The 27975-nt window shown below is 40.0% G+C and overlaps 2 protein-coding genes across 2 annotated transcripts in view; one reads left to right on the top strand and one right to left on the bottom strand.

Annotated features, from left to right (window-relative positions):
* LOC120723656 (dedicator of cytokinesis protein 2) overlaps positions 1 to 27975 on the top strand; it is a 92404-nt gene that overhangs the window by 43692 nt on the left and 20737 nt on the right. The gene's annotated exons all lie outside the window — the stretch shown is intronic.
* On the bottom strand, positions 379 to 11371 carry LOC120723657 (protein INSYN2B). The gene is made up of 3 exons (XM_040015258.1): positions 9118 to 11371; positions 6512 to 6586; positions 379 to 2203 (listed from the first exon to the last, which is right to left on the bottom strand). Exons 1-3 carry the CDS (start codon positions 10695 to 10697, stop codon positions 2020 to 2022), a joined length of 1839 nt encoding a protein of 612 aa, XP_039871192.1. The 5' UTR covers positions 10698 to 11371; the 3' UTR covers positions 379 to 2019.

The raw sequence follows: 27975 nt of genomic DNA, 5'->3' as shown, positions 1-27975 counted from the left end.
CAAGTAGGACATATGGTGGACTCTTTAAAACCTTCTGTCTTGCGTCCTTGTCATATTTTCCCTGCTGATACCATGTTTATCAAAAAGGATTTGCAAGAAAGCACCTTAATTTACTCCGCTATGGTATTCAGTTTGTTTTTGAAACACAAAATATGTTGACAGCAGAGTATTTTGTTTAAAATACACAATTTTATTGCACATACAAGAGGGATCGTGAGGGCTCACACACTGTCATGGGAAAGCTTAAGAAAATTCAGGGACAGAGCATTTTGCGCATAAACTGGTTAATTACTAAGTGTAGTATCATCCAGGATTGTATTTGGTGGCAACTGTACAGCCATAAGCAGTTGAAGGACGTCCTTGTGAGATCAGTTGTTAAGCTCTAAACTGCTGTGAACAAAGCAGTGTGTGAATGCTCTGTGTGTGTGTGTGTGTGTGTGTGTCTGTGTGTACAAAATTAATGTCCAGATGAATGCTGTTTGCAAAACTTTCTGTTTATCTACCAGTTGTGCTATGCTTTTACAAATATATTGTTTCCCTTTGGGAAAAAAATCTTCAAAAACTCATCACCCTTAGTGACTCATTTTGTGTATTTTGTTAACCTATATTTAAAGTTTAGCACTAATATTTGTTGATTAGGAGGGCAAGTGTGGCCTGAATACTACAGAACACCTATATAGATATTGAAATGATAGTCATGTAAAATATATCAGACAAAGTTGAAGTGTGCTGTTGGTATTAAGAAAGAGATTGAACCTTTTCAGTTTTTTTTTTATTCATTTTTCCGGTTATCTTCCTGTTCTCTAAAGCTTCACATTGTGTTGTACCAACACAGCACTCACCTGCACAATTTGTGCAATGGTAAATTTTGAAAAACAACAATTCATTGGTGCCTACTGTATACATTGTATATTGATACTCAACATTTAAACAGGCCAGTCCTTAAAAATGGATTGACAGGTCTGTTCTTAGCTTGCACTGGTTCACAAATGTATTGAGTGTTTACTGTGTGAGAGAGGAGTCAGTTGTTTGTATTTCAGTGAGTATGCTGTATGTGTAAACTGATGCCCGCTTGTCAATGCCACTAAGTGCATGCATTCGAATGCACACGTGTGTAAAGATCCTTGAAACACAATTGAGACTGCAGCAAAACACTTCCATTTTGGATGATAATAAAGGAGAGAATCGATTACTCTGTCACTCAGGGTTGACAGAAATTTTAATTATCTGACAAAGGCTGTCAGTCTTCAATCAGCTGTGTATCACATTGTCTGTTAATGTATTCTTAATACAATCTGTACTTTCTCTGCGAAATCCTGATGACTCAGTGAGCAAGCTGTGTGTCCAGACAGTTCATCAGCTTGTTTTCCCATGATATCCTTCAAGTGCTTCAGTTGTTGCTACATTCAAATTATGTCTGTCCAGCCATCCAAAAACATAGCATTCAAATTAATTTTTATATTCCTTTGTTTTTCTCATTCATTTACATTCCCCTGCTTATTGCTGTAATTTATCCAAAACTGTTATAACGATTCATTCCCAGCTCGTCCATCTGTTGAAATAGCCACTCAGCCAAGTGACAAACTGTATGCTGTCCAGAGTGACAATGCTTCATCTGTCTGCAGCAGATTTGTTATTGAAAAACACTGTCCTCACTGTCAGGCGAAACGTAATCTCAAATTAGCCAGCAAATACTGGTTTCTGCAAATTTCACCTTCTTCCTCCCAAGCAGTCAAGAAAGTTTAACAGCCTCTTTTGTCCTCTTCTCCCTCTTTATCACATTTCCTTTTTTTTCTCTACCTTGTCACCGGTGTACAGGGCTCAGGATTGGTTACTGTGGAAAATGTGCCATTCACAGTCCATGTTTTCTGCTCAGAAAAGATCACCTTCTGAATTTAAACTTAAGCTCAGTGCACACCCACATGCTTTACTCCGCAACATCTTGGATCCCCTGAAATATAATCCGCTCCTGCACCTGCTGCCCAGAAGGCCAGTTGTGGCTTTTCCAACTCTTAGAGCTCAGAGCCACCAGAAACACTTCTTGCGCAGTTTCTTGACCCGTGCCTTGGTACTGGGGCGACTGGAGGATGCCGGGGCTGGCGTCGGCTTGGTCAGAGTTGGTGCAGGCACATCATATTCCCCCTCTAGGGCCTCTATAACCCCCTGGAAACGTCCCTCCTGCTGTCTAAAATCATGCTCCACACTGGAGGAGAGAGAGAAATAGAGAAGGCAGTTGAAGAGGAAGGAGACAAAGATGAGTGAGAAACATTATAAGCATGATTTAGAGACTGAGCTAATGTGAACCAAGCCAGATGTTTGTTTGTTTTTTAAATTCAGTTCCTTTCTCACAAAAATAAAATACCGTAAATGTAGGGGTTAAAGGGAGATGGTGAACAGCTGTGTAAAACAAGAGGAAGTCTACTGGGCAGAAAGAGAGATTAGAAAGAGAGGGGTTTAGAGACAGCTAAGCTAAGGTGACCTAGTAACATCAAGAAATGCTGACAACACCTTAAATACTGTCCATAATGCAGTTTTTATGGAGGTTTAAACTCACATGTTCTTAATTTTGGTGTACGCGCCATCAGCCCACACACTCTTTCACACGTGTCTCAGCTCAGTACTCTTTTCACATCTATAGTATTCTTTTGCACTCATGCACCAGTAGATCACAGGCTGGTGAGATGAGAGGAGTGGGAGGAGAACGAAAAAGAGAGTAGGAAAGAAGAAGAGCATTTGCACAATGGAGGAGCTAAAAGAAGGAGCAATGGAGGAACTTTTTTACTCTTCTATGTTCAAAGCAGACCCTCGTGGCTTACTTTTTCTATGCTCCCATTCCCCCTCCACCCCTCATCTCGCTTGTGCTCTTTTTCCCTCACCATCTCTCTGAAGTGCCCATCGCTGCAGGTCATAGTGTAGCAGACTCTGAGTTTCTCCCTCCATTTGGTAACTTTGTGTGTGTGTGTGTGTGCTGAGCTGGATTATATGGGTGGAGCTACATAGGGTCTGGCATCTGGAGTTAATGAGGCACATGATGAGGCAGGCAGATCGGAGACAACTACCAGTCCGTCCCTCTTTTTGTATGCCAGCAAACAGACACACACACACATGCGCGTGCACACACACACACACTCAAAAACATATAATATACAAACACAGACGTGCTCCCCTGCCATCTCCATACATCTTCCTCAAAAGCCCACGGCTGAGTGAGAGTAAAAGAAAAACATGCAGAGACTTATGAAAGAAGAAAGGAAAGAGACAGAATCTTTGGGGAGATCGAAGGATGGCTAAATGAAAGAAAGGCGACCTTTAATAAAACAGGGCAGGGAGGTCACTGCATAGTAAAAAAGGAAACAAAAAAAGACAGGGAAGTAAAGAAGGACAAGATGAGTGCCACTAGAGATATGAAGAGGGGAGGGCAGCAAGGTCTCGGCTATCCGAGAAAGTGCGCAGTGATGGAGGGAGAGACGGAATGAGTGAATATAGGAGAAAGTAAAAGCTTGGGTGGGCACAGAGGAATGGAGATGGCCGCATGAATAATTGATGAAGAAGATCTACCGAGACACATATACACAAACAAAGCCACACAGCATACATATAAAGAAAGATAAAGGATGGCACCTGCCCCACATCCACTTACGGTACAGTGTGTCTTGTTTTAGAAACTAAAGCTTTTTCCATGTCAGGTCTCTCTATACGTCCCCTTGTCTCAAAACCTCAGTATAGCTCTCTACCTCTCTCTACCCATACCTATTTCACTCCCTCACAATTTTTCGTGGATTTACTGCACAGCTGCGAAAGCTGCTATTCTTAATTCGTTGTGTAAGCTGTCACCTTCAGCATCTTTTTACGTGCATGTATGACTGCGTGCTACGGCGTCTTTCATCCCTGCGAGACACAGCTAAACCCAAAACCTTTATTATGTTTTCAAAATGAGGTGTAACATGTGGAGATCAGGGCTAAAGTTTTGGTTTGTTTGCTTAATACATACATCAGTTTAAATTTGAGACTTGTGTGTGTATTAGAATACTTTTAGTTTCTAGGTGCGCATATGTGTTTTGTTCTGCTTGTTTCAGCTGTTTAAGCTTTGGGAGGAAAAACAGAGGAGCTGTCAGAAGTTCCTCTCCCTCTTGTCTCTCATTGTAAAGATTAATTAAAACAGACGATGGCAAAACATCTTCAGGCAGTCAGCCCACGTCAAAAGCTCTTTTTTTCACCACAGATCATTAGGATGAATGTTTTAGTCCCACACGTAATTCATCCTCTGCCTGGGTGTCTCTTATGCCATCTCCACTCCTCTTTACCCAGAGTCCTCTAGGGTTTTGATAAGGCCATTATTGTCCAATCAAACAAACAGAGCTCGTGTAGTTGTGACTTCTCTGTGTGTATGTCATAATAAAGATGCTGATTTTCTTTTTTTCCACCCCTGTTTTTGAAACAAACTCATACTGACACGAGAAGAAATATGACTAGGCTGGAGAATCTGCCTTTCAGTCCAAGTCATTAACATATTTCAAAGCGCATGAAATATATTCTTTTGTTTGTTTGAAATGTGTATGCACATGAATCAAATAAAAGCTGATTTCCCTTTGTGCTGGATTAATTATCCTGTTTGTATTTGCATGTGTGCAATTAAGACAATAAGAAAGTAGAGCAGGAGAGAAAATCTTAGAAGCTGAGAAGAGAGAAAGGTGGACTATAATGATGTGAGAAGTGCATACACCAGAGACCAGGATTGTTCCAGGTCATGTAAAGTATCTCCCCAAAATATTCGAAAGCCTCACATTTTGAAGACTTCCATGTCTGGCTAATGTTAGACATTATATGACTATGTAATGACATGTTTCTTTGTGCAATGTATGCTACTAGACTACTGAGGGGGTTTATTTGTAGTACAAGAAGATAATAGTATGTTTTGTTCTGTAAACACTAATTTTCTGCTAATTTCATAAACCGCTAATATCTAGGTTTAGCACGTTCAGTTGTTCTGCTTGTCTTCCATCAAGTTTTCACAGTCTGCATGGAAATGCTTCTGAAAGTGCTTATTTAGTCAAACAGTTCAAAATCATTTTTGGAAGTGTTTATGTTTTTCTGCTTAAGTGAATTGTTGCATAATGCAGGTTGTCTTGTCATTAAAGCATTTGCAGTAGTTAATCAGGCTGTTGTATAATTACTGTCAGTGTTTTGCAAGGCTGAAGTCAAATGCCTTGTTTTCTCTTAAAAGCAGTCCCCATTTAAGATATTCCACAACGTGGAAGATGATTCTTTACTGTGTGAACAAAGGAGCTTGCATATAAGTGCATTTGTCTCACTATGTAAAGTAGTGGTGGAAATCAATGTGTGTATATATGTGTGGATATGGATGAGCATGTTGCCATGTGGCAGCTTTCTCCCTTGGTGCTCATTGCTACTTACTGGGATAAGGATTTTGCTGTGTTAATTAGGATCAAGGGAACAAAGAATGAGATGAGGGGAAACAGAAAACTGGATGCAAAGAAGAGATTAACTGACAGAGAAATGGAAAGTTAAAACAAGAGCGAGATGCAGAGGTGGGGCTGCTTTGAGGCAAGTAGCTTTGAGAGTTAAAGAGAACTGAAGAGGTAAAGACCCCGCAAAACTTGTCTTTATCCCCTCGAGGCCTGCGAGGGAGATTTGTATGTGATTGTAAACAAGCAGAATTAACTTCAAGCCTAGCTTTGGTCTGTAAATACTTCTTTTCTTTTAGTTTTATCCATGAAGCTACATGCAACCTACATTTCCAGCTTATGTGAGCAGTGCAGAGAAAGAGTAGAGGGTGAAAGTGGGGCACATTGAGGTGATTAGAGCTTTGGCGATTGACAGACAGAATGAGGCACAGATGTAGACAGGAGTTTGTTTAAAAAAAGAAGAAATGACAGAGATTTTAGTGGCATGTAATGGAAATGTTTACGTGAACATTTGTGAGAGAGAGAAGGAATATGTGGAGCTAACAGGAGGATTAAAGTACAGTATGCGATAAGAGGCAGTGCAGTTCTGCAAGTTGCTGAGGATCTAAGAATGCAGTTAGTTATTTAGGTCAGTCAAGCATGAGATAACTGGACTGATCATTTAGATGTCGAATTAATATCCTTGTTTGCACAGAACATTCTTTTGTGTGTAAATATCCTCCCTTGGTAGAGCATCTTTTACTAATCTGCAAAGTACAGCAAGTATTAATTTTAATATTTATAAGAGCAATCACTCTTAGTTTCTTTTTCCTTATAATAGTGTATTGTATGAGTGGTACAATAATCAGAGTGGAAGAAAAGGGCAGCGACAGCAGGGTGTCAGGAAGAAAGGGTAATGAAACAAAAAAAGCTGAATAAGTGATAAAAACCTGGAAAGGCTGAAGAAATAACAATGGGAAATTGCATCCTACGAGAGGCATGCAGTTTTACAGAAGTTTCATGGCTATTTCTAAAGCTCCAGGTAAGAATTAGTTGTCATTGGTGTGTTATATAATACAGTAAGCTCATTATCTTTATTAGGTTACCTGTAGATGATGCAGGCTGTCTTTTGGCAGGTGGGGCAGTTGTTTATGTCCTGACCAGTTCTGTATGAGCTGCGACTGCAGAAACAACAAATGTAAAACGTTTACACACATGAAAGCAGTTTGACTGAACAGAGCCGTGAATGCTGATGGCAGTTACACGTCTGGTTTTTAATTTTTGCTGTAGTGTTTTGATTGGTAATGATCTAAACAAAATTCTATGTAGGCATACAGTGCATGCGTTGTTTGTTATAATCCGCTTAAGTAAACCACTCTGATATATTTACGATTGCTTTAATCATTAGCATATATGATTTTTAGATACGCTACTTCAACAAAAAAGGAAAGAAATCCTGCCAAGCTTCAACAATATTCATTTTTGTAATAGTGAAAGATTATTTTGCACAAACAGCAGGCTGGGCTTTTCGTGGCGGTGTCACGCTGGTGTCAGAATTGTTATTTCTCTCTCCATGGACACGTACCCAGTGCAGCAACAACAGACATGCTGTCTACATGTTGTCAAAGGGCACAAAATAGTTGTGATGTTTAGTGCATACAGTGTGCCTCAGTAACACTATTCAGGACATTAGCAGGATTGCCCCAATGGTTGAGTACCTGCCTGTTTACTATTCTATGCAGGAAAAAAATGCAGCAGCAGCAACTGTCTTGGTACATCAGGTTTTGAGCCACACGTCACATGGCACAGATATTATTACCTTAAATTAGAGGCATAGTGAAAGTAAGCTTATTGTCTTTCATTTTAGATGGCTAGTTTGAACAGCAGAGCACACATGCCAACTGCATCAAGGCTGAACAAGACTAAAGAGACTACAGAGCCAAGGACACTGTTTACATGTTAGAAAATAAGCTGGAATTTAAAAATATCTGTTAGGCTTGTGCTGCCTGCCTCCCAATTAAAATACTTTATTTTGCCAAGGTATTTTGGCTGGCCTTCAGTTGAACCATTTAGAGAAAAGAGTAACTGATTTATGTCAATAAAATTGACATTTTAATTACATGGAGTGAGACTGTGTAACTGGCATCATTTTTCTCCCCCACCAGTCTTTATCAAAGAGGACAACAACAGCATGAGAAGACAAGTTTTTGCTTCAGGAGAGAAACGAGACAAGGAGCTGAGCACAGCGACAACCTTTTAGCTCAGCCGACACTTTTATCACAGCAGCCCACTTAGAGTCCTTTCATTTCTGGCACAGCACCAGATTCATGCAGTCCCTCTATTACTTGCTGCTTCTCTTAATGTTCCTTCTTTTAATGTCTTCCTATCTTTCAATAGCTATCTTTCACCCTCTCTCTTCTGTCTGACTTTCAGTCTATCTGTTTTTCTGTCACTCTTAGCATGATACATGGGCATCCTCCCAAAAAAGCCTTTACACACAACAGAAGCATGAATGCATATCATACAGCAACAAAGATGGGGGTAAGACAGCTGGAATACTGATTTTATGTGTCTTATTGTGCAGCTTAAAGTTTAATTGCAAGGTAATCTGATAGGGATTAGACTGCAGCCAGAGACCTCTGTTAACGCTGGACAAAAATAAGGAGGGATGGGAGAGAATAAACCATGTACACAGGGAGTTTAGGTGATGATGGAGAATCATCAGTTTTAGGATAGTTGAGAGGTAATGGTTATGGGTGGGAAAAATAGGTGCAGACTTTAACTTAATGGTGAAATGGAAGAGGGTGGTGAAGAGGTGAAGAATAGGAAGCAAAACAAAACAGTGTGACAGCAAAGATCTGACAGCAGGGAAGGGTGATGGACAGGTTGTTGGGAGAGGAGAAGGGGGGAAGATGAGAAGGCACAGGAGTGATTCACAGTTGTTAGTTGAAGATATGATTCATACTTTACGGTGAAGTGTGTAGCGAAAGATAAGGAGTGGGAAGGTATTAATTAAAAATGCACCAAAGAAAGGTGTGTGGCTGATGGTGAAGAGAGGGATAAATTACTAAAAGCGGGTTAAGAAGCAGTGGAGAAAAGGGGGGTTTTTGAAAGACCAGCTGTTATGTGTGGAGGGAAGAGGAAGAACATGTGGCCAGGGAGGAGGAAATTAAGAATCAAAGATTTAGCAGGGGAGAGAAAGAGTAACTGATTAGTTCTGTTTGCTTAGAAGTAGTGTCTGTTTGGGGCTACATGCTCTCAAACTCAAAGGAAATGCAAGAAAGCCAACGCTGACCTTCTGCTGGTAGGTATCAACTCTCTCCAAACATGTGTACACACATTGGATCTCCACACCGGTGGCATTTAAAAATCTAATATACTGTCTTTAAAGCCTGCCAGCTATAAAAACTTAAAAATACTCTGTTATTAATCTCTTTCACTCATAGTGCACCCTCTCTTCTACCCCTCTTTCTCATCTTTATCACCTCCCTCTTGCTTAAACATTTGCTCACGCGGTGAATGCCTCTACCACTCCTTTTACATGTGTTATCTCTTTTTATCACTCCCTTTTTCATTCTGTCTTGACATCTATGTTTCTTCATTTCACACTTTATTCTCAGATTATCCTCTTCCTTTCCTTCTTACCTTCTTCCATTCCCCTATTTCCCCTTCTCTCTTCAAGTTATTTTCCTTCCTAAGTCCCTTCTCTCACCCTTCAGTGAAGGCTTTGCTCTTCTCCAAGTCTTGAATCACGTTGAGAAGCACCTTTATCTTCTCCTGATTGGACAGCAGGTTCTCCTCCACACTCTGCAGCTGCTTCTCCAATCCACGTGGTGCTTGTACTGCATGTCCGTCCAGAAGTCCTCCCGGTGCCCCATTGCATTGTGCTTTCATATGAGTCTTACAAGGCAGAGTGTGGTCATCGAATGATTTGCTCTTCTGATTTGTGTAGTCCTTGAGTTTGATCCGTTCTAAGGATCGTTTCGGTACGTTTGTGGTCTCCTGGGTTTTGTTTTGCGCTACAGATGTGGCTGGTTTAGACTGAGTGGATAGAGGACAATTTTTTGGTGGAAGAGGTGGGGTGGTGCTAGATTTTGAGCTATTGTGACAGGAAGGAGCTGGAGACTTCAAAGCAATACGGGCTACTGTGTTCTGATGTGACTCTTCATCAGTGCGTTGGCCTTGAGCCACAACTTGACTGCGTTCATCATTTGAGTGTGATTTTATCACCTCTAAAGTTGGCGTGTGTGTTTGTTGTGTATGCATGTCAGCTGTGGTCCTATCTGTGTTACTTTGTGGATCTGTTGTCTGCGTGGAGGAGTCCTTGTAAGAGGTAAATTCTGCAGAGTGTGGCCTCATGTGCTGCTGTGAATCTTTGGCTTTGTTCTGAGTGTGTGTTGCGTGGTTTGAGTGTGAACTGTGCGCTTTTGGTATAGTGTGCGACAGCTGTGATAATTGAGTAGTCTTTACTGATGTGTGTTGCTGTGTGTTGGCTGTGTCTGTTTTTTTGGTGCAAGACTGGGAGTTCATAGCAGCGGAGTCTTTTCTTGACTGATTGGGAGCCACAGGCGGTTTCCGTGGTGGATTAGGTAAAGTCTGGCTAGCTGTTATTTGATTAACTGCCCTCCTGCGACATGCACCAGTGCACGGCGAAATCTGAGATCGTCTCCTCCCACATGTCCCACAAAGGCGAGGCGGAGAAGTCGTCATTACTCTGCAGGGCCGAGGTGGGGTGGCGTGCACAGTTGTACAAACGCTTACTGTCTTTAACACCGTGCGATGACCCTCCCCTCGTAGAGACTGCACCCTTCTCCTCTCTTGGGCAGGCTCCTTACCTTCTGTGGCTTCACTGCAAACCCCTCCCACCACATCAGAGGCTACCACACTGCCATTTGTGTACCGAGCTGTCCTTTTACCTCTCGTGTCCTTTGGGTTTGTCCGTATGTTTTTGATCTGGCAGTAAACTCCACTGCCTGATCCCTGTGACCCCATGTCGTCCTGTGTCAGGCTGTTGATCTCGTTTTGAGATGTCTCTTTTGACACCGGCAGACTGTTGCTGTCACTTCTGATAACTCCCCCTGCCTCTGCTGTTGTTGTTGTTTTGTCTGTTGCCATGGTGAGGAGCCGAGGTGTGTTGGTTGGTTGGCTGCTGTGGCGTTTGATGGAGGGGAGAGTCCGAAGTCTGGGAGATGTCTGCACCCCGACACTGCACAGTGGGCCCCATCGTCCCCCCGCCAGGGGAACTCCCAGTGCAGGGACTGGATTTGTTGGGTCAGCCACCCTCCTGCCCATACTCCTCTGGAGGCTTGCTCAGCCCCCTGAGGAGCTGAAAGGGATGGAGGCAAGCAGCGACATCAGCCGCCAGCAAGATTAGATCTAAGCGCAATCCAAGATGTTTCCAGCTCTTGTTTACCCAAATTAATTTATGTGAAAGAGTTTTTAGGGAGCTGGAGAAAGGAATTCAATATCCAATAAAGCTGTAGACTCTCAACTTTCTTCCATTAATGATCTTATTACTTGAGCTACTTCCGACTGGATGACACTGTCAAAGCTTTTCTCAGTTTCCAACCAGAGGCCCGCAGATGATGAGTTGGATTGCTTTTCTGGGCATTGCTGGTTTGTTCTGGAGAGAGGAAAGAAATAAAGGCAATGAATGATAGAAACAAAGGTAGAAACAAGAGAAACTGGCAAGAAATAGTCAGACTGGCAAGAAGACATAGACATTAGGCACGTAAAGCACTGTGTAAAAGCTTCGACCTCGACTGAGAGCACACACTGTCCAGATCAATATAGGTCTATCAAGTTCTTATTACCCTAGCAGGTGGGTGAGAGTAACAGTGGCAAAACTTTAAATCCCATCAAGGAGAATGAAAAGACTATAGAATACATTCAGGGTTAGTTATGGGCAATTGCATGTTTCTCTATAGAGTTGGGAGTTGCATACAAATCACAGGAGCTATAGATCCTGTCAATTGAAAAATGCTGCTTAATTCTTTTATTAAGTGATCTAAGCAGCTTGGATCACTTTAATTTAATTTAATTTAATTTTAAACGTTACAGCACATTTAAAATTATTTTTTCTTTCTTTACAGTCCATAATAGTTTGTAGACTTATAACTAATCATTTGTTATCATTTGTCGTAAAAGCAGTTTGGAAATGTTTCAAATGAGTTAAGATAATTTAATAATTTTGTGATCAACTCTATAGCATTGTTCCATGTTTAATGTTTCTTTTGTGTCTAGTAATCTATACAGACATTGTGCCCTTCGGTCTATTTTAAATGTTTTTTTACTTGATTTTTTTACAGGCAGGAAATTTAATGTTAATCCATGACTAAATTATGTTAAGGTCTTATCTTTGTTTTGTGTTATTTTGCTTAGTCTAAAGTTTTTGTATTGATTGGGAGAGAAGCAAAATTAGCCATTTAGTCTTTATCATTTCAGATCACTGACTCAGTGTAATTCAGTGGTGCACTGTGTCACTGCGATTAGCTGATGAAACTGGGCCAGAATTCTATTATATTTACAGGAAATATGGGCAGGGTACATCAAAAAGAAAAAGACAGATAAGGAAGAAAAAAGAGCGCTATTTAAATAACTTACCCAACTGGTACTATATTTAAGAGCATGGAAAAGTGGATGCAGGAACATTTGTCTGGTATATTTCGTTTTAGCTAATGGAGCTATGCTAATTTGAGCTAATGTAATTACACACAGTTTGGCTCTTGAGGATAAATGGCAGTGCAGTGCATTTGCTGTCTGCACAGAACTCAAGCAACAATACATTTTAAACTTGTTGCAGATCCAGCTCATATATTGTAGAAAATTTATTTTTGTCCGCCTGTGTTTAAAAAGTCAGTCACCGTCCACCTTTGATCCCTCACTGCCGCACACAAAGCTGGTCTGCAGCTGGTGTGAGGTAATTTGTCCATGAAATTAGGCTTGTGTGTGTATCTAGGCTGAAATCTTTGTGTCTTCGTTTTTTCTTCTATGTTCTATCTTCACAAACAACGTTGTCACTCTATTCAGCCAGTGTGGGGTGCAAAAGCTGGCTGCATACACACACACAGACACACACACGTAATCAAACACACACAGGGAAGATGAATGGCTTAGTTTACACCAGCTGGTGCAACATGTCACACAGATGCTTGCTGTATACGGTCAAGTGTGGAAAAAATTAAAAGATATATAGAGAGAGAGAGAAAGAGGGAGAGAGAAATAAATCAGCTATAGCCATGTTCACCTAATAGTGTAAGAACCCATGAGATTACAAACAAAAAAATCTTCTATTGTTTCATTATTGTAAAGAATTCTTTCTCAGGGTTTTGAGAAGTTTTAAAACAGCTTGTCGGCTCTGGCACTGTAGCAGGTAAAATCATGTACTCACCAGTGGACAGGTAACACATCCTAACTGCGGTGAGCCTGACTGCTACTCTAATATTTCATATGTATTCAGAATGAGAGGCTTGTACCCATTCACTCATACCAATGCCCTGTCATGACCTAAGCCTAATACCCCATGCTGTTTTGACTGCACAAGGAGAATAAAAATTGACATCTTAGCCTTTTCCCCCCCTTTTTCCCTGACAGCAAGTGTAATTAAGGTTGTCAGACTCTTTTCAGTTTTCATTTAAAAAAAATTAAATATTAATACTGATGCTGGTGGGCTTGCCCATGAGCTGAAGTGCTGAACAAGGAACAGTTTAAATTTAGACTGTTCAGCCTGCATCCTGCGTCTGAAACTTTCTAGACATAGAAAACAATAAGTGTCACACAGTGCACTGCATTGCTTGAGAGCTTCAGTGACAGTGGTGCTTTGAAATGTAAGGTTTCTGCATAAGGCATTAAAGATCAAAGGATTTCTGTTTCAGTGACATATTGCTCCTACTTATATAAATATCTTGACAGTGTGTTTCGCTTGTGGAGTGTGACATTGCCAGGGAGGGGTCTCGCATTATTGACAGCCCAGACTGCTTATTATTGTTTACTGTGCTAACTGTGGTAATCACTTTCCTGGAGTGGACGACTGAAGCTTTAACTTATATTTCATGCGTCCCTTTTTATATACAAAGCAGGGCACAGCGACTGGGTGAATGAGAAAAGCACTGAGATTCGTTGTTTGCACAAACAAATTGCAGATGATGATGGCATTTCTGTGGTGAGAAACAGATGGAGAGGGAAAGCAAGAAGAAGAGAGCTAGCCGGTGTTTGTGTGTGCAAAAAAAAGAGAGAAAGAGAGAGAAAGGATGCATATGTGCGTGCATATGTCCCCATTTGTGTGTTTGATTGTGTATAAGAGCTGTCAAGCAGCTTGTCTTGGGATTCAGACTGAGTGAACTAAAGGTAATTCCATTGCAGCTGACTTGCCTTTCCATCAGCAGCCTCATCAGACAGCAGAGCACCTGCTGCAAGTTTTTTCTTTCTTTCTTACTTTCATCATTTTGTGTGTGTTCCTTTTTGAAGTCTGACTCTTCACCCCTGACCTGCATGATGTCAGGCAGAAAGTGACACCATATCCTCAGAAATCCAGCTCACACTCTGTGTATCTCAGACTCTCTACCCTTCTCTTTTTCTCAATCACTTCCCCTCTCTTTTAAATCTTAAAGGATAGCACTAACCTCGCATCCCTCTTTCATCACTTGCTGTGTTTGTTGTCACACTTTCCCACTCAGCACCCTCTCTTCCATCTCTGTCATGCAACCTTTGATTTTCTCTGTGCTTCTCTCGCCTCCTCTTTGTTCTTTATATATAAACGTAGTCTCTCACCAACATTTCACCTCTGGCTGTGCAAAATAAACGGGGAGGAGAAAGGGAGGAAACATTGTCATCTGGGGGATAAAGGGGAGGCAACTGAAGAGGATAACAGGGTAGACGCCGGCACAGGCAGGGCTGACAGGTGGCCAGGGGATGACAGCGAGAGAACAGATGTATTAGCAGAACTGTGGACAAGACGAAGGACTCGCGCGAGCATTTGTATGTGTGGGTCAGCGGAAGAGATGTGAAGGCCTAATTTTCTATAGTTGCTTTAAATCTCCAATCAGTTTCTCCTTTCATAATCTGAATGACTTTTTTAAAAGATAAAAGTAAAAACAGAAGACTGGAGGAGAAGGAGGAGGATGTGTGAAGAGGCAAACATTAAAGGAAAGGAAGAAAAAAAGATCTGGGATGCCACACACATTGCTTGCCAGTAATCAATGAACACCGCAAGTGTGCTTGAGCATCTGTCATCACGCACACAGACCATACAAGCCTTTCAACACCGCAGGGAGTTTCTTGACAGGGTGCAGCCTTTTATGAAATCTGTTTATACATGCAATGAGTTTAATTTGCCAGTCGGTGGGTTTGAGCTTTTAAATCATTGTCTATGACACAGGCAGTCTCAGCGATGCCCTGCATGTTTTTTACATGTGTCTGTGAATGAGTGCACACCCACGCCTTTGCAGTGGTAACAGAGCGCTGAATGCTCCAGCGAATCGAGTCCCCTGTCGTTTCAAGGTGAGTCTCATTTTTCAACTGCCGATTGACGGGCCCTGTGTGTGTGTGTGTGTGTGTGTGTGTGTGTGTGTGTGTGTGTGTGTGTGTGTGTGTGTGTGTGTGTGTGTATGAGTGTGCAAGCGTTTTTAGGGAGACTGAGAGTTGCTTTACTGCTCTGTAATCACACCACCCCTTTCAGTTACTATCTCTCACCCACTCACCACCAGAACAGAACAAACGCAGCACTTTATTGGCCCTTTGAGACGGGGCACACAGTGCATTTTGTGCAGTTCATTAGGCTTTTTTCCCTCCAGCCACCGTTGTTTGGGTTCAAGGCAACAAAAACATTTCTCTGTTATATATTGCCAAACCTTTCTAATCTTACACCTCTGATTTAACATGTGTTTGAAACTTAAATGGTAGGCAATGTGTTTTTGGTGACACTGGAAGAAAAATCTATAATAACCTTTCAGCATATTGTAATTCAAAGTGTCTGAGAGGAAACAGACTCCTTCACTTTCTGTTAGCTTTGTTTTCAGGATTTTAACAAGTCTACTCCTCAGAGAGAGACGTTGGTTGATCACAGATCTGTTCAGACAAGAGCTGGCGTAGTATAAAGTCGAACAAAGAGCAACATTGTAAGATGTAGCTCTGCAGTGGGTTAAGCGCAAAACTTTCAGCTGGAAGAGTGGGTTCTAAATGTCACATGAAGCTTAAAAGTCAGCATTATCCTATTTCTATTCCATGTGAAACACCTGCTATTTAGTGTGGACGCCCTATGTCTGGTGGGAGGGACTTAGAACAGTGAGGTGAGAGCTGCATCTTCTTTCTTCTTCTTTTTCTGCCTCCTGCAAGTTTTATTCTATCAGAGACCTTTATGAGAAATAATTTCTGTCCATTTCTTACAACTGTTATATTGGATAGGAAGATACATTTTAGACATTTTTTGCCACACCTGCCATTTAAATATTTGAGCACCTTGTAAGACCATCTCTCTGACTCTTTGCTACAATAAGCAGACAAGCTATCAAGCAAGATACTAAGCTCCCCTCAAAGAATTGTAATATAAAAATATAAGTTTGTTCAGTATCTTGCATTGCTTTTATTACTTTGCCACAATATTCTTTTTTTTTTTCAGTTAACTTTCTTCAAAATGCAGGAGATGGGGAAAAAAAAACAATCAATATTTAGTATGAGCGCCCTTGTCCCTGAAACCACACCAGTTCTCATTGGTTCACATTTTTCAAAGCAGTTAGCGTGTTCCAAGCATCCTAGAGAATTTGCCACAGTTCATCTGTGGATTTGGGCTGTCTTACTGTGTTCTGTCTCCTCGTTTAATCCCAGGCTGACTCCATGATGCTGAGATCAGTGCTCTGTGGGGGGTGTCTGTTGCAGGACTCCTCTTTAGCTTTGTGACAATACTGTTTGATGCACAGTACCCTATATGTACCCTATATATTTTCTGTTTATATATGCGTGTAATTCCATGTTGTTTGTCTGTAGTTTTCAAAATGTGAAGTCAGCCTCAAATTCAATATGCTGATATACATACTGTGTCTCTTTGTGTTTGTTTGCATTTTTAATTAGTGATTTCACTTTTGTTAAGTGTCCCAGTATAACACTTCTTCCGGTAACTCATAGAAAAATGAATCCGGTATTAATCATCAAAATAAAAAAGGACATATACACAGCTGATTCTGCAGCCGTTGTCATTCTGCATTTTAATTGAGAGCAGCTGTATTTTTTAGGAACAGTGCCCATAAATTAGCATCTCAACTGGAAAGAGGGAAGTCACAAAAGGCTAATGTTCATACACAAAAAGCCAAACATTTCACTAAGCCAGCAAGTAAGGGTCTAAGTGAAGAATTGTTTTGGGAAGATTGTGCGTAATATTAATGAGAGAGTAACTGAGATACTCAGGTTCCTCTTAAAGGTATGCAGTGCAAACTGTGGTCACTGTTGCTCTCCAAGCAACACAAAAAAAATGCAAAAGAGGACTTAATTGGGGTTTTTATAGACACACTCAAATCCCAACCACTTCACAAACAACAGGAAAATGGAAAATGCTCTGCGGCGCCCTGTGTACTGAATGTTCATGAAAAATTTACATTGGACAAACTCTGTGTATATGTACTTTGCGTTTGTGTGTGTGTGTTTTTGTTTCTGCATGTTTGGAATCAGAGATGCATAAATTAAGCAGAAGCAGAAAATAAATTAAACAGAGAACTGAGAGGCAGACTTCCCCGCACGTCTGTCTAAGAAGAGACTCAGATAAGGCAAACAATGTCACTAATTGAAAGTAAATCTGAAGGGTTTTAGTCTGTTCAGTGCATGAACACTGTAAACAGACACTGTAAGTCATTACAGTCTTTTTTTCCTTCTCAGGGACTCCCTCTAGTAGAGGAATGAAAGGGTTCGTATCGATGTTTAAACATGTCTACCTTCGGTCGTGGTGCAACCCCAATCAAAAGGCACGGCACGATGACACAAAGTGGGAAAAACAAAACTGATCTCATAACAATGGATTTTATTAAAAACTTGTAGCCCTTTCAGCCCAGTCAGAAAGACCCCAGAGGAAAAAAAAGTCAATTCGGTTTTAATGCTGTAAGCTTATTTATAACCTGTTAGGAACCTATAATAAGAAAGGGCTGCAATACATTACAGACCAAGAGCACATTATTGACAAATCCATCTGGCGATTTAATTCATTTGTTTTGTTGTCTGCTGGAGTAATGTTTGCTGGTTGAGCAGCGGGGCAGAGAAACCAAAGGAAAACGGCATATTTATGAGATATTTAGCACCAAATACTTAATAATAGGAGATAAACATGATAGAGTGGAAAACTAGACCGAGTCAGCTAAGAGGGGAAAACAAAGTGTTTGAGTTAGAGGAGACGCCACAGATGCACTACTACATAAAAATCTTATCAGTGTAGCTAATAGGGTGTGATATCATCAGAGGTTTACATTTTTGCTTTTACTGTGTACTCTTCTCTCTCTGAGCATTTTTTTTCTCCAGTCACCTTTCTTTTCCCCTTGGTCACCTGTCGTCATCCTGATTACTACCTTTTGTCTTTGTACTCTTTTTATCATCTCATTGTTCTCTTCTCTTCGATATCACTCATCCTGCCTGCACATCCCATCCAATATCTCCATCATTAACCCCTAATCTATTCCTCCTCCTCTCATCTCTTCATCTTGTTGCCCCTGCTGCCCTCGCTCCCTTTCACACATCCATCTTCCCACCATTCTGACTTTTGTGTCCTTTTGTCTTTCACCGCATCTCATCTGTTTCTCATCACTTGTTCACAGTGTGTCTGGTTAGCAGAGCGGCTAAAGTGTCACTGACATGCACGTGCGGATGCACAGACACACACACATATAACTTCATGTGTGCATGCCAGTACATACTTCTTTGGATTCCTCTTTCTGTCTTCCTGTCGACTGACTGAACCTTTATTTCTTTATTTCTTTCTTTTTATTTCTTCTTTCTTTTTTTATTTCTTATTTCTTTCTCTCCATTATTTGTGAACCTGCAGACACTGAATGTGATAAAAGTCAATGTAGTTTAAAGCTACCTACTGATTAGGTTTTCCCAGTGTATAATTTTAGATGTAATTCCTGTACTAAAGTTGTTTCCAATATGTGAACCTGTATTTGTGCATTTACTACTAGACACATAAATGACTTTCTGTATAAGTCTATACAAGTTAGAAGTTATTACCAAATAAATGAAGTCCAACTCAGGAGTGTTACAAACAAATCAGGCCTAGACATATGCAAAGAAAACATGTTTATATGTAAATAAAGAATATGAATTCATAAAGCACATTGTTGAAAATATTCAAGAATCTTTGAGAAAGATTTCATTGGTCCTGAATCAAATTCCTGCCTTCACACATCAGCTACTCATTATTATTTTTCCCAGAACAAGAGCAGAGAAAAGCCTTAGCAACATTCTGGTGCATTCCTAATAACCACGACAGGCTCTTTGTAAAGTGGCATGCTAAAATTTGGACACTCCTGAAAATATTGCATATTATGTTAAAGTGAGAAGAACTGAGTGCAACCACTGCAGAAAACAGAGATAAAAATTGGGTTTTATTCAAATATGGATGTGGTTTTCAAGGGGTTTTATCTGCTTATTAACTTTTCACAAACTGATAATATGCTGCTCTGTCATGTGTGCTTGGTCATCTTTGTGCTTTTAAGGTTTCATAGCATCAGCGGTTCATTAGACTTTAATTGACTCAATAGAAAGAATCATCATTGGGAGTCCAGAGCTTGATTCATTCTTGATTCATTGATCCTCTATTTCAGATTTCATGGTAACCAGGGCTGACTGGTGATCTGAAAAATTACATTTTACTTTTACTTATGAGTTTGAATGCTGTTTAGAAATCCAATGCACCCCGTTCCTTTAAGCGGTGGCTTTTGGCCCTTCATAAAAGACCCAAAAGAGTTGCAGCTTGTCTTTGACATATTTATTATTTCATTTAGGTGAATAGGGCATTTTTTTTAAGATAAGTTTTACTTAAGGTGTTTAACTTAGGTTAAACAAGTGCTTTCCAATGTCAGTGAGTAATGATGTTAGAATAGTAATACTTGTCTGAATATTGACAAAAACTCTTTTCTAAAAAAACAAAAAACAAACTACCAGCTTGAAAATTCCACTTTCTGAAATAGCGGTAATGAAAATGCAAAATTTGTAAAAATCAAGAAAACGTTTTTTATTTTATAAATCTGTACATGCTGGGAAAAAAGGAAAAGCAAAACCAACACATGGCAACAAAAGGCCTACAGGAAGGTGCCGCAGCAGAAATGCACTGTTTCAATGTGCAGCAATGATGCACAAACAATACCTATGTAGAGAAGGCAAAACGGGGGAAAACGTCCTTCAATCTCACAACAAATTCAGCATCTTAAGTATGCAAAATAACATCTGAATAAGTCAGTCTCAATTTGGAAGGAAGTACCGAAGACAGATGAAGTTCAAATTGAGCTGTTTGGCTGCAGTTGTCGAAGGCATGTGTGGAGAAAGAAAGGAGCACCATTTGATGAAAAGAACACCTTGTTAGCTGGAATGACTCTTGTTTAGGGTTGTGCAGTAGCTTATGGTAGAGGAAACACAGCATACATAGAGGGAGGAGGAGTTCAAATATTGCGCAAGCAGTCAAGAAAGTCAAACTGAAAACAGATTCCCTTCTACAGCAACAATAATGACTCACAACAGAGTACAATTAACTGTTTTTGGCTAAACATCCCACACAGCAGTAAAAGCGAGTAATTTAAATTTAATAAATTTATTCAACAAGTGCGGTTATTTTGCTGTAGCCCTGTAGACATGTCGCTGTAGGACTAGAAACAACATTATTTTTCTTTTCATTTTTCAACTTGTTGATGTGTTTGTGCAAGTGGAAGACTGGACTGTGTGATAGTGTAACACATACACACACGCACACACACACAGATATGCACAGATTGTGATCCTGATTTATGTTCTAACTTATGAGGTTATATAAATTTTGCACACAGGTCACATAAATCCACACTGTCTCAGTTTGAGATGTCTGTATACAGATTTGATCGTTTTAATACAAACGCGCGCATACACACAAACACAGATGCATGAGGTCAGCATTAGTGTATAAAGAGAAGGGTTATTGCTTTATAATCCCACATTAAAGCTACACTAGCTGTCCCGATGATTGGTTCAGAGGCTTTTAATATTAGTCGGGCAGCAAAGACACACACGTATTCCCATAAACACACAGGAATGTTCGGAATCGTTGTTAAAGGAAAACTTGTAATTAATATTGCATTATGAAACACACTCACTTAAGCACACACAGACGTATTCATGTGAATCAAATCCTACTGTGACAGATGGATGGGATTACTCACCTGCCACACACACACACACACACAGCGTATCTGCTGTCGATACTAATGCAGTGATCATACTACTTTTTTCTTCCTTTTTTGCGAAAATACACTTATAAGGTTTCCATAAAACAGATAGACCGTCTGATATATAAATACACTTTTAGCAGAGGACTGACTCTGTAAGGAATGAGACATCCACCAAGCCAAAATTTGTGTGTTTTTGGATTGTTTGTTTGTATGTTTATCTATGTAGCCCAGCGGTTTAACCTATGGATTTTTTTTCCTGCACTCCAGTTAGCTCTCTGGTGCCTCCTTCCATAAAACCAGTTACCTTCATTCAAAACCATAAATCTTGAATGAGCATCTTTGAAAAATAAAGTATTTGCCTTGGGCTACCAGACCAGAAACATTCCTCAGATGGCCATAACAGCGCGAGAAGAAAACATGTTAGGCTTCTATGCTATCACTCCCCTATACACACACACACACACGCACACACACACACATACACTTAACTACATATACACTCAGTGTTATTTTTTTAACAAATATCTTTGCTCTTGCTTTCTTAGTCACTTACCTTTTCTTATCATCCCCTTTGGTCCGCATGCTTCTGTCTTGCCCTTGTTCTGTGTGTGTATCACTCGTGTGTGGTAGTCCTTTAGTGCTCAGTAGAGCTCTCCTCCGATTCTTTACCACTCTATCTCTCTCTCCGTCTCATTCTGTTGCTGCTGATCCTCGTATGCTCGCGGAGCCCAGTGATCCTCCCTCCCTCTCTCTCTCTCTCTCGCTCTCTCTCCCTCTCTTTTTCTCACACACACACATACACTCCTCTCTCTCCCTCTTTCCCTGATCAATATTTCTACCTGCTTCTCTTTAGCTCTCATGTGCTTCTCAAATATTCTCACTCATTTCTTAAGTCATCCAGTGTCATGACTCGCTTTATTTTTATGTATTGGTGACAAATCTGATGTCATGCCCTGAATTTTGTGTCTATGTTTGTCTATGTGCCTACATTGACCCTGGCACAGTAGTAGACCCAGTGAAACTTTGGCAGTGTGCTCCCGGGAGTCGAGCCAGGACACAAACAAACACACATGCGTGAACACACAGAAGCACACACTCGTGCTTCTACCACTCACTTTATTTATACCTTTGCTTTTCTGTGAGAATAAAGTCTAGCATTGCCTTGCTAACTCGCTTTCTCTTTCTCTCTGTTTTGATTTTCTCCTTGTAGTTTCACCTCACTCTTCTATTTGAGCTACAGTATTTGGTCACTGTCCTCTCTCTTCTTTGCCCCACTTTCTCCTCTTCATGCCATTCTTTAGTGTTCTTTCATCCTCATTTTTCATACTCCCCTCATGCTCTGTATTTGGCTGTCCCACTACTCATCCTCCTTTAAGCTTATTGTCTTTCTTCCCCTGCTCCCATTCATATGAGCTGAGAATGACACTGCTTTCTTTCTTGTGGCAAATAAGGCAATTAGATAAAATGAAAAGAAAGTGAGATTAAACACCATATGACATCGGGTTTAAATTATGCTTAATGATGAATGCTTTGTCTTTTGAGCCTTCCAGGAATTGTGTGTGTGCGTGTGTTTGCATGTGTGTGTGTATAAATTAATTTCTTCTTTTGTCGTGCATCAAGGAAGACAAGAATGTTTTACCATTTTTCACATCTTTTACTGGCAGCTTTCAGATTTAGAATTCAGGTTTAGGGATTGATCTTGTATGGTTTCATTAGGATAAACATTTGTTAGGCTGTTAGCAGTTAAGAAATAAAGCTGCAGGGAATTTACAAATGTAATGCTTGTACAATAACACAATGCAATGTCGAGCTTGATTCTCCATTCTAAGCAGTGATTGTCAGTGAAATGTTTTGAATATTTCTTTAAAACGCTGCGAGTTTACGTGTTCCCTGAGCGGCTGTTTGATGCAGTGTCCATATAAATGTCCCTCCTGACCCCTCCCCCATCTGAAAATAACTGGCGATGTATGCACCACTGCAAAGTGGTTGACTCACCTTGTGTTGTGTTTCAATTGACCTCTGGTGTGATGAGGTAAATGGTGTGTGTATGTGAGTGTGACAAATATAAATGTAATTATGCACATTGCATAAGCAGCAGTCACCGCAGTTCAACACATGAAGGCTTTTAAAAAATATTACACGTGTGCACGGAAACACGCGAGGGCCATAAATCATGAGATAGTTGTGCCAGAGCTTAGAGGTCGTGGTAATTTGATTTGGGAGAGGAAGATGAGAAGGGGTATGAGAGTGTATGGTGTGTGAGCTTGAGAAAACAAAAACCTGTCCTCTTTTTAAGCCTGTAAATGTTTTATTTCACTGCATTTTTTTTTTTTCTGTTCTTCATTCATTTTCCCTTGACCTCCCCTCCTCTCACTCTTCCCTACTTGCGTTAACTGATTCTGGCTCTTTTTACATGAGTAGGAAATGGGCTGAGGACACATTGATCTGTTTTCTGAACAGTCAACAGGCGTGCAGGTTTGCATATGCTGTGTAATGCACACAGAACAAACATGCAACCAATCCATCCTTAAACACAACAGCTCTAATTACTGCTGCACACAATCCATCTCTTTTGTCACCCCCCTTCCCCAACCACCTCCAACAGTCTCCCCACTCACCACCTCTCTACATTTCACCTCAGCCCACAGGTGTTGGAAAAAATGTGTCTGCATGTATTTGTGTGTAACAAGGAGGTCAGTGTTGAGCATGTCGCTGTGAGGGAGTACAGTAAGGATTGCTGCAATTGTCCAATGAGAATGTGTTTTTTAGATGTTCTATTTTTAAAAAAAGGATGACGACAAATCACACTTGAGAGCAACATAATGACTTCCCATTTAGGGGGATGTCACAAAAGGAACCACAGAGGAGGGTAAAGAGGGAGATTGGTGAGGAGAGCACAAACGGGATATAGACTGCTGTGAAAGGCATCATTGGTGGAGTCTGATGTAGAGTCATTTGAATGGATTGTTCTTATCGTGTGCCCTGTGTTTTAAATTGAAACTCCAGATGCCTAGACCAGTGGATAGTCATCCACTAGTCTAGGCTAGTGTCTATATGTATATATCTTGGTTATTTGCACTGTTAAAGGTGAAAACATGGACGTAGATCAGTGTGTACTTAGTGCACTGCTTGATTCCCTGTTCCACACTATTGATTGGCAGTTCTGTCAATGTCAGAAACAGCTACTCGTGTAAAGATTAAACCCTAAAACCTTAAGCATTTAAATTGGGACTGTCACAGTTAATGCTTTAATTCTCTGTCTTAATTTAAAATTAATGATATGTTAATTATATTTAATTGCATCCATCGTCGTTCCACTGTTTATCCCGCTGGGCATCTCGTGGGCATAATGAACTTTAAACAAAATTCAAACTCACTGTCATAGAGTCTATGTAACATTTATAAGACAGAAAAGCCCAGGCTCAAAAAAATATGAGCAATTAATTCGGGATTGCCAACTTAGAGCTACCACTATCAGTGAGAATATTGACAGAGGCTGATGGCAGGGGTTACTAATATAATAATATAGTTACTAGATAGTGCTGATCTAATGATATAGATACAACAGTGTGCTCACTAGGGTGGCTGTGATGAAGGCTTAATTGAGTCAGTTTACAATTTCATGGTTATTTCCATACTTTTTTAGTTATTGTTTACTGTGTTCCTATTTTCATTATTCTGTTTGATTCTAAGGCTTTAGGTAATGTAAAGCAGTCCAACAGAAACTGGAAGAATATTTTAACTTAACTTTAACTTTAATTTTTTTTCCAAATAAAGTTTGTTGTTAAATGCATTGCCTCAGTCTATTGAACAATCTGTCTTTCTTTTTGCCAGCTGTCTTCTGAGAGAGGACAGCTGGCCTTAGATTACTAGTTTATGATTTTGTCATCTGTCATCTACCACACGAAACATAACTTTAAGGACATTCAAATGTCATGCTAATGCATTTTGAGATTTCTCAATTACGGTGTTTTGTAGGCGATAACGTCAAATTAGCAACAGCACCAAATGATAACACCTTGGCAGCTGTGTCTTACTCTGTATTCTTGCCTTAATCACAGGGTTGACGCTACAATCTGAGATGCTAGCTTCTCTATATGGCAAATTTCCAACACAAGTGCCAGTCTACCAGCTGAAGGGTAGAAAAGTATACTGTGTAATTTTCCTTCCAGTGTAACAGTTCTGTCTCCATGTCAGAGGTAAATTGTCATTTGTAGTGATAAAGTTATGCTATGTCCATAAATAAAGATACAAGCCTGGATTACATTTGTAAATGTGAATGTTGTGGTGAAATCCTGATATTCAATTTTTTTTGCTATGTTTAGAAAAAAATCTTTTCTCAGAAAAAAAGTTCCCTCTTTTTTGGTGTATTAGATTAGTTTGGTTAGCAATCATGGACGCGAAACACACATCTCTATACATCTCTGCAAGCATAAATTAGTTACAAATAATAATAACATATATCTATTAAATCCTACTTGTATTCTGTTTATATTTTGGCTTTACAGTGGAACAACCAGGAATTCTGTCATTTGGTGGCTGGAATTCCACACGAAAATTTCATGTTTCATTCTTTTTCTTTTGCTAATTATGGCTCAAGAAACAATAGAATTTCAGTTTCACTATAAGCTGTAAGCAGGTGTAACATCTGGGTTCAATTACTATTTCAAACTAGTAATTTGAGAGTGTAAATCATATCTTCCTAATATCATCTGTTGTTGAGTGGATGAATGCTGACTGAGATCTATCGCTGCTATCACTATCAGTAAAAACATTTCGTTTGACGCTGTCACCACAGTAATGACAGCAACACATTATCAGACAGCAGATGATATGCAGTGAAAGTTATCAGGATACAAACTGCTTTGTCAGGTAACTGTCATTTGGAAGCAACTTGGAAATTACAGCTGTGAATTTGTTGCCAACAGCAGTGGCCAGAATGAGAGAATGGATAGACATATTAACCCTTTAAAGCCGGTCGGAGCGGACACGCTCCATTTTGCGTAACTATTTTTAAATCCTGGTAGCTCTGCAATCACGTAAGCTAGCGCAATAATTTTTTTTTTCATATGAAACCGGAGGAGTTGTACTTACATCTTATCATCAGCTTGTCCTAGGTCACAGTTTCCTTCCACATATAGCTTTGCAAAAACTGCATAAAAAGCACTTGTAGCAACAAAAACATAATATTCCAGAAACACGCTTTGCCGATCCGATCAGCTGTTCATAACACTTCCTACGTCCATCAGCGTGAACTATCGCATGTCCGCCATGACCTGCCCGAAACCGGAAGTGACGTCATTTTGCGGAAATGTAGTTTTTTACCATCGTGGCCTTATGAGCCTCTACTGGTGTTTTTAAAAGTTATCTTTGACTTTATGACTTTCTGTTTCGTTTCTGGGATGCTTAGAACTCATATTGCACTGCTCGAAATAGTTTGTTTTGATGCACATGCTGGTTTTTTTGCTAATTTGCATTATAATATTTATTTTTGTTTTTCCTGCAGTATATGAAAATTGGTGTATTTCAAAAATAAAACTATGAAGACACTTAAAATAAATTTCCTGTGGTGGGAAACTATTTTGTGCAACTTTTTTGTATTTAAAGTTTTGAGGCATAAGCCTCTTAAATTTCTCTAACTAGAAATATATGTTAAAAAAACAAAAACAATTTTCAATTTTTTTGTAGTTTATTGCACTTTTTTGCAATTTATGTAATTACTATGCACTTAATGCATACATATTATTAAAATTTGGGCTGTAATGGTTGTATTGATGTATATCAACTTGAAATGCTCCCAAAAATGGCACTACAGCATGTAAAAATATAATATAAGCTCTGGCAGACTTGGTTCTATGGTAGGTCTTAAAGGGTTAAAGGAAAGCAAAGGATGGAGGAGGAAGGGAGTGAAATCTCAGACCTTGGCAAAGTCTGTGCCATGTTTTGCCAGTAATCTTTTAGCTGTTGTGTAAGGCCTTTGCCTCAACAAGCCCTAAGCTCTCTCTCTGTCATACACAGTGTGATTGTTTGCAGTTTTATTATTATACACAACAAAAATATACCTTCCATGCGTCTTTGCATGCAACAATGTGTTGATGAAACACATTCATGTGTGAGGACGCAGGAGCATTTGATGGCTAGATATTTGGCCCTTTCAGCATTTGTGTCGTGTTTAGATGGCGTTAAAGGAGATTGAGAGCACTGCCCCTCAGAGAACACCAATTAGAGTGAAGTAGGGCAATATGACACGTGACCTACACTTCAAAACAGTAACATCCACATATACACCAGCACAGTGAACACTAAACCAAAAATGTATGAGCTGTTGAGTAGTTTTCCTGAGTAAGTGTGTGTGTGTGTGTTCCTAATCCTATTACTGATCAGGCAGTGCACTCTAAGGAGGCAAAAAAGGAAGAGCGAGGGGTGAAAAAAAATAGAGTTAATTGTGCTTCTTGATCCTGTCTGTTGGTTTTTACCACCTTTGGGGAGAGTTTCCTACTAAATTACATATATTAGTATATATGCATAATTTAAAGACTTGCCACTGCTGTCAATAACAGTGTTTTCTCATACTAAGGTTTACTTTCAATGACAGGAGTTAATTTTAGTGACAGATAAGTTGTTATTTAAGCATAAACTAATCGTTGTTCCCTCATTTAAGTGTTTCTTCCAGCACTTACTCTGTACTTAGGTGTCACACTAAACTGATCTCCCAGCACTTTTAAGAGGGAGACATAAGAGGAAAGAGAAATGTGAAAGAAGGGAAGCGAGATTAAAGAAGGAAGTATGGTGATGGGGTCTCTGGTGTCACCATAGTGCAGACGGTTGGAGGATGGGGGTAGTTATACCCTGAGCAGTAATACACAAAACCACACACACACATAGACACACACACACACACGCACGCACATTCAAGAACATACATTCTCAGTAAGATATTTATTAGCGACTAAGCTCTGTAGGCACCCATTATATGTACGCTTTTTATTTCATCATTCATTCCTTTCTTCTTCTTCTCCTCCTGCCTTTAGAGTCTGTTGGCAACCCCAAGGACTGCATGTTAAAAGTTTAGAAATGTGGCACAGCGTTCAGGGACAGTCCCTGGATTCCGAGGGTGCTTTTAATTATGCTAACTTATGCATCCTCAAGTCCTCTCCCCTCCCAAGACCCTAAATTGTTTC

Source organism: Simochromis diagramma, unplaced genomic scaffold (genome assembly GCF_900408965.1).
Source record: "Simochromis diagramma unplaced genomic scaffold, fSimDia1.1 OVJJ01000685.1, whole genome shotgun sequence".
In the NCBI taxonomy this organism is placed as follows: domain Eukaryota; kingdom Metazoa; phylum Chordata; class Actinopteri; order Cichliformes; family Cichlidae; genus Simochromis; species Simochromis diagramma.
Note: the sequence above shows the minus strand (reverse complement) of the source record. Positions and strands in the feature narration are given on the sequence as shown.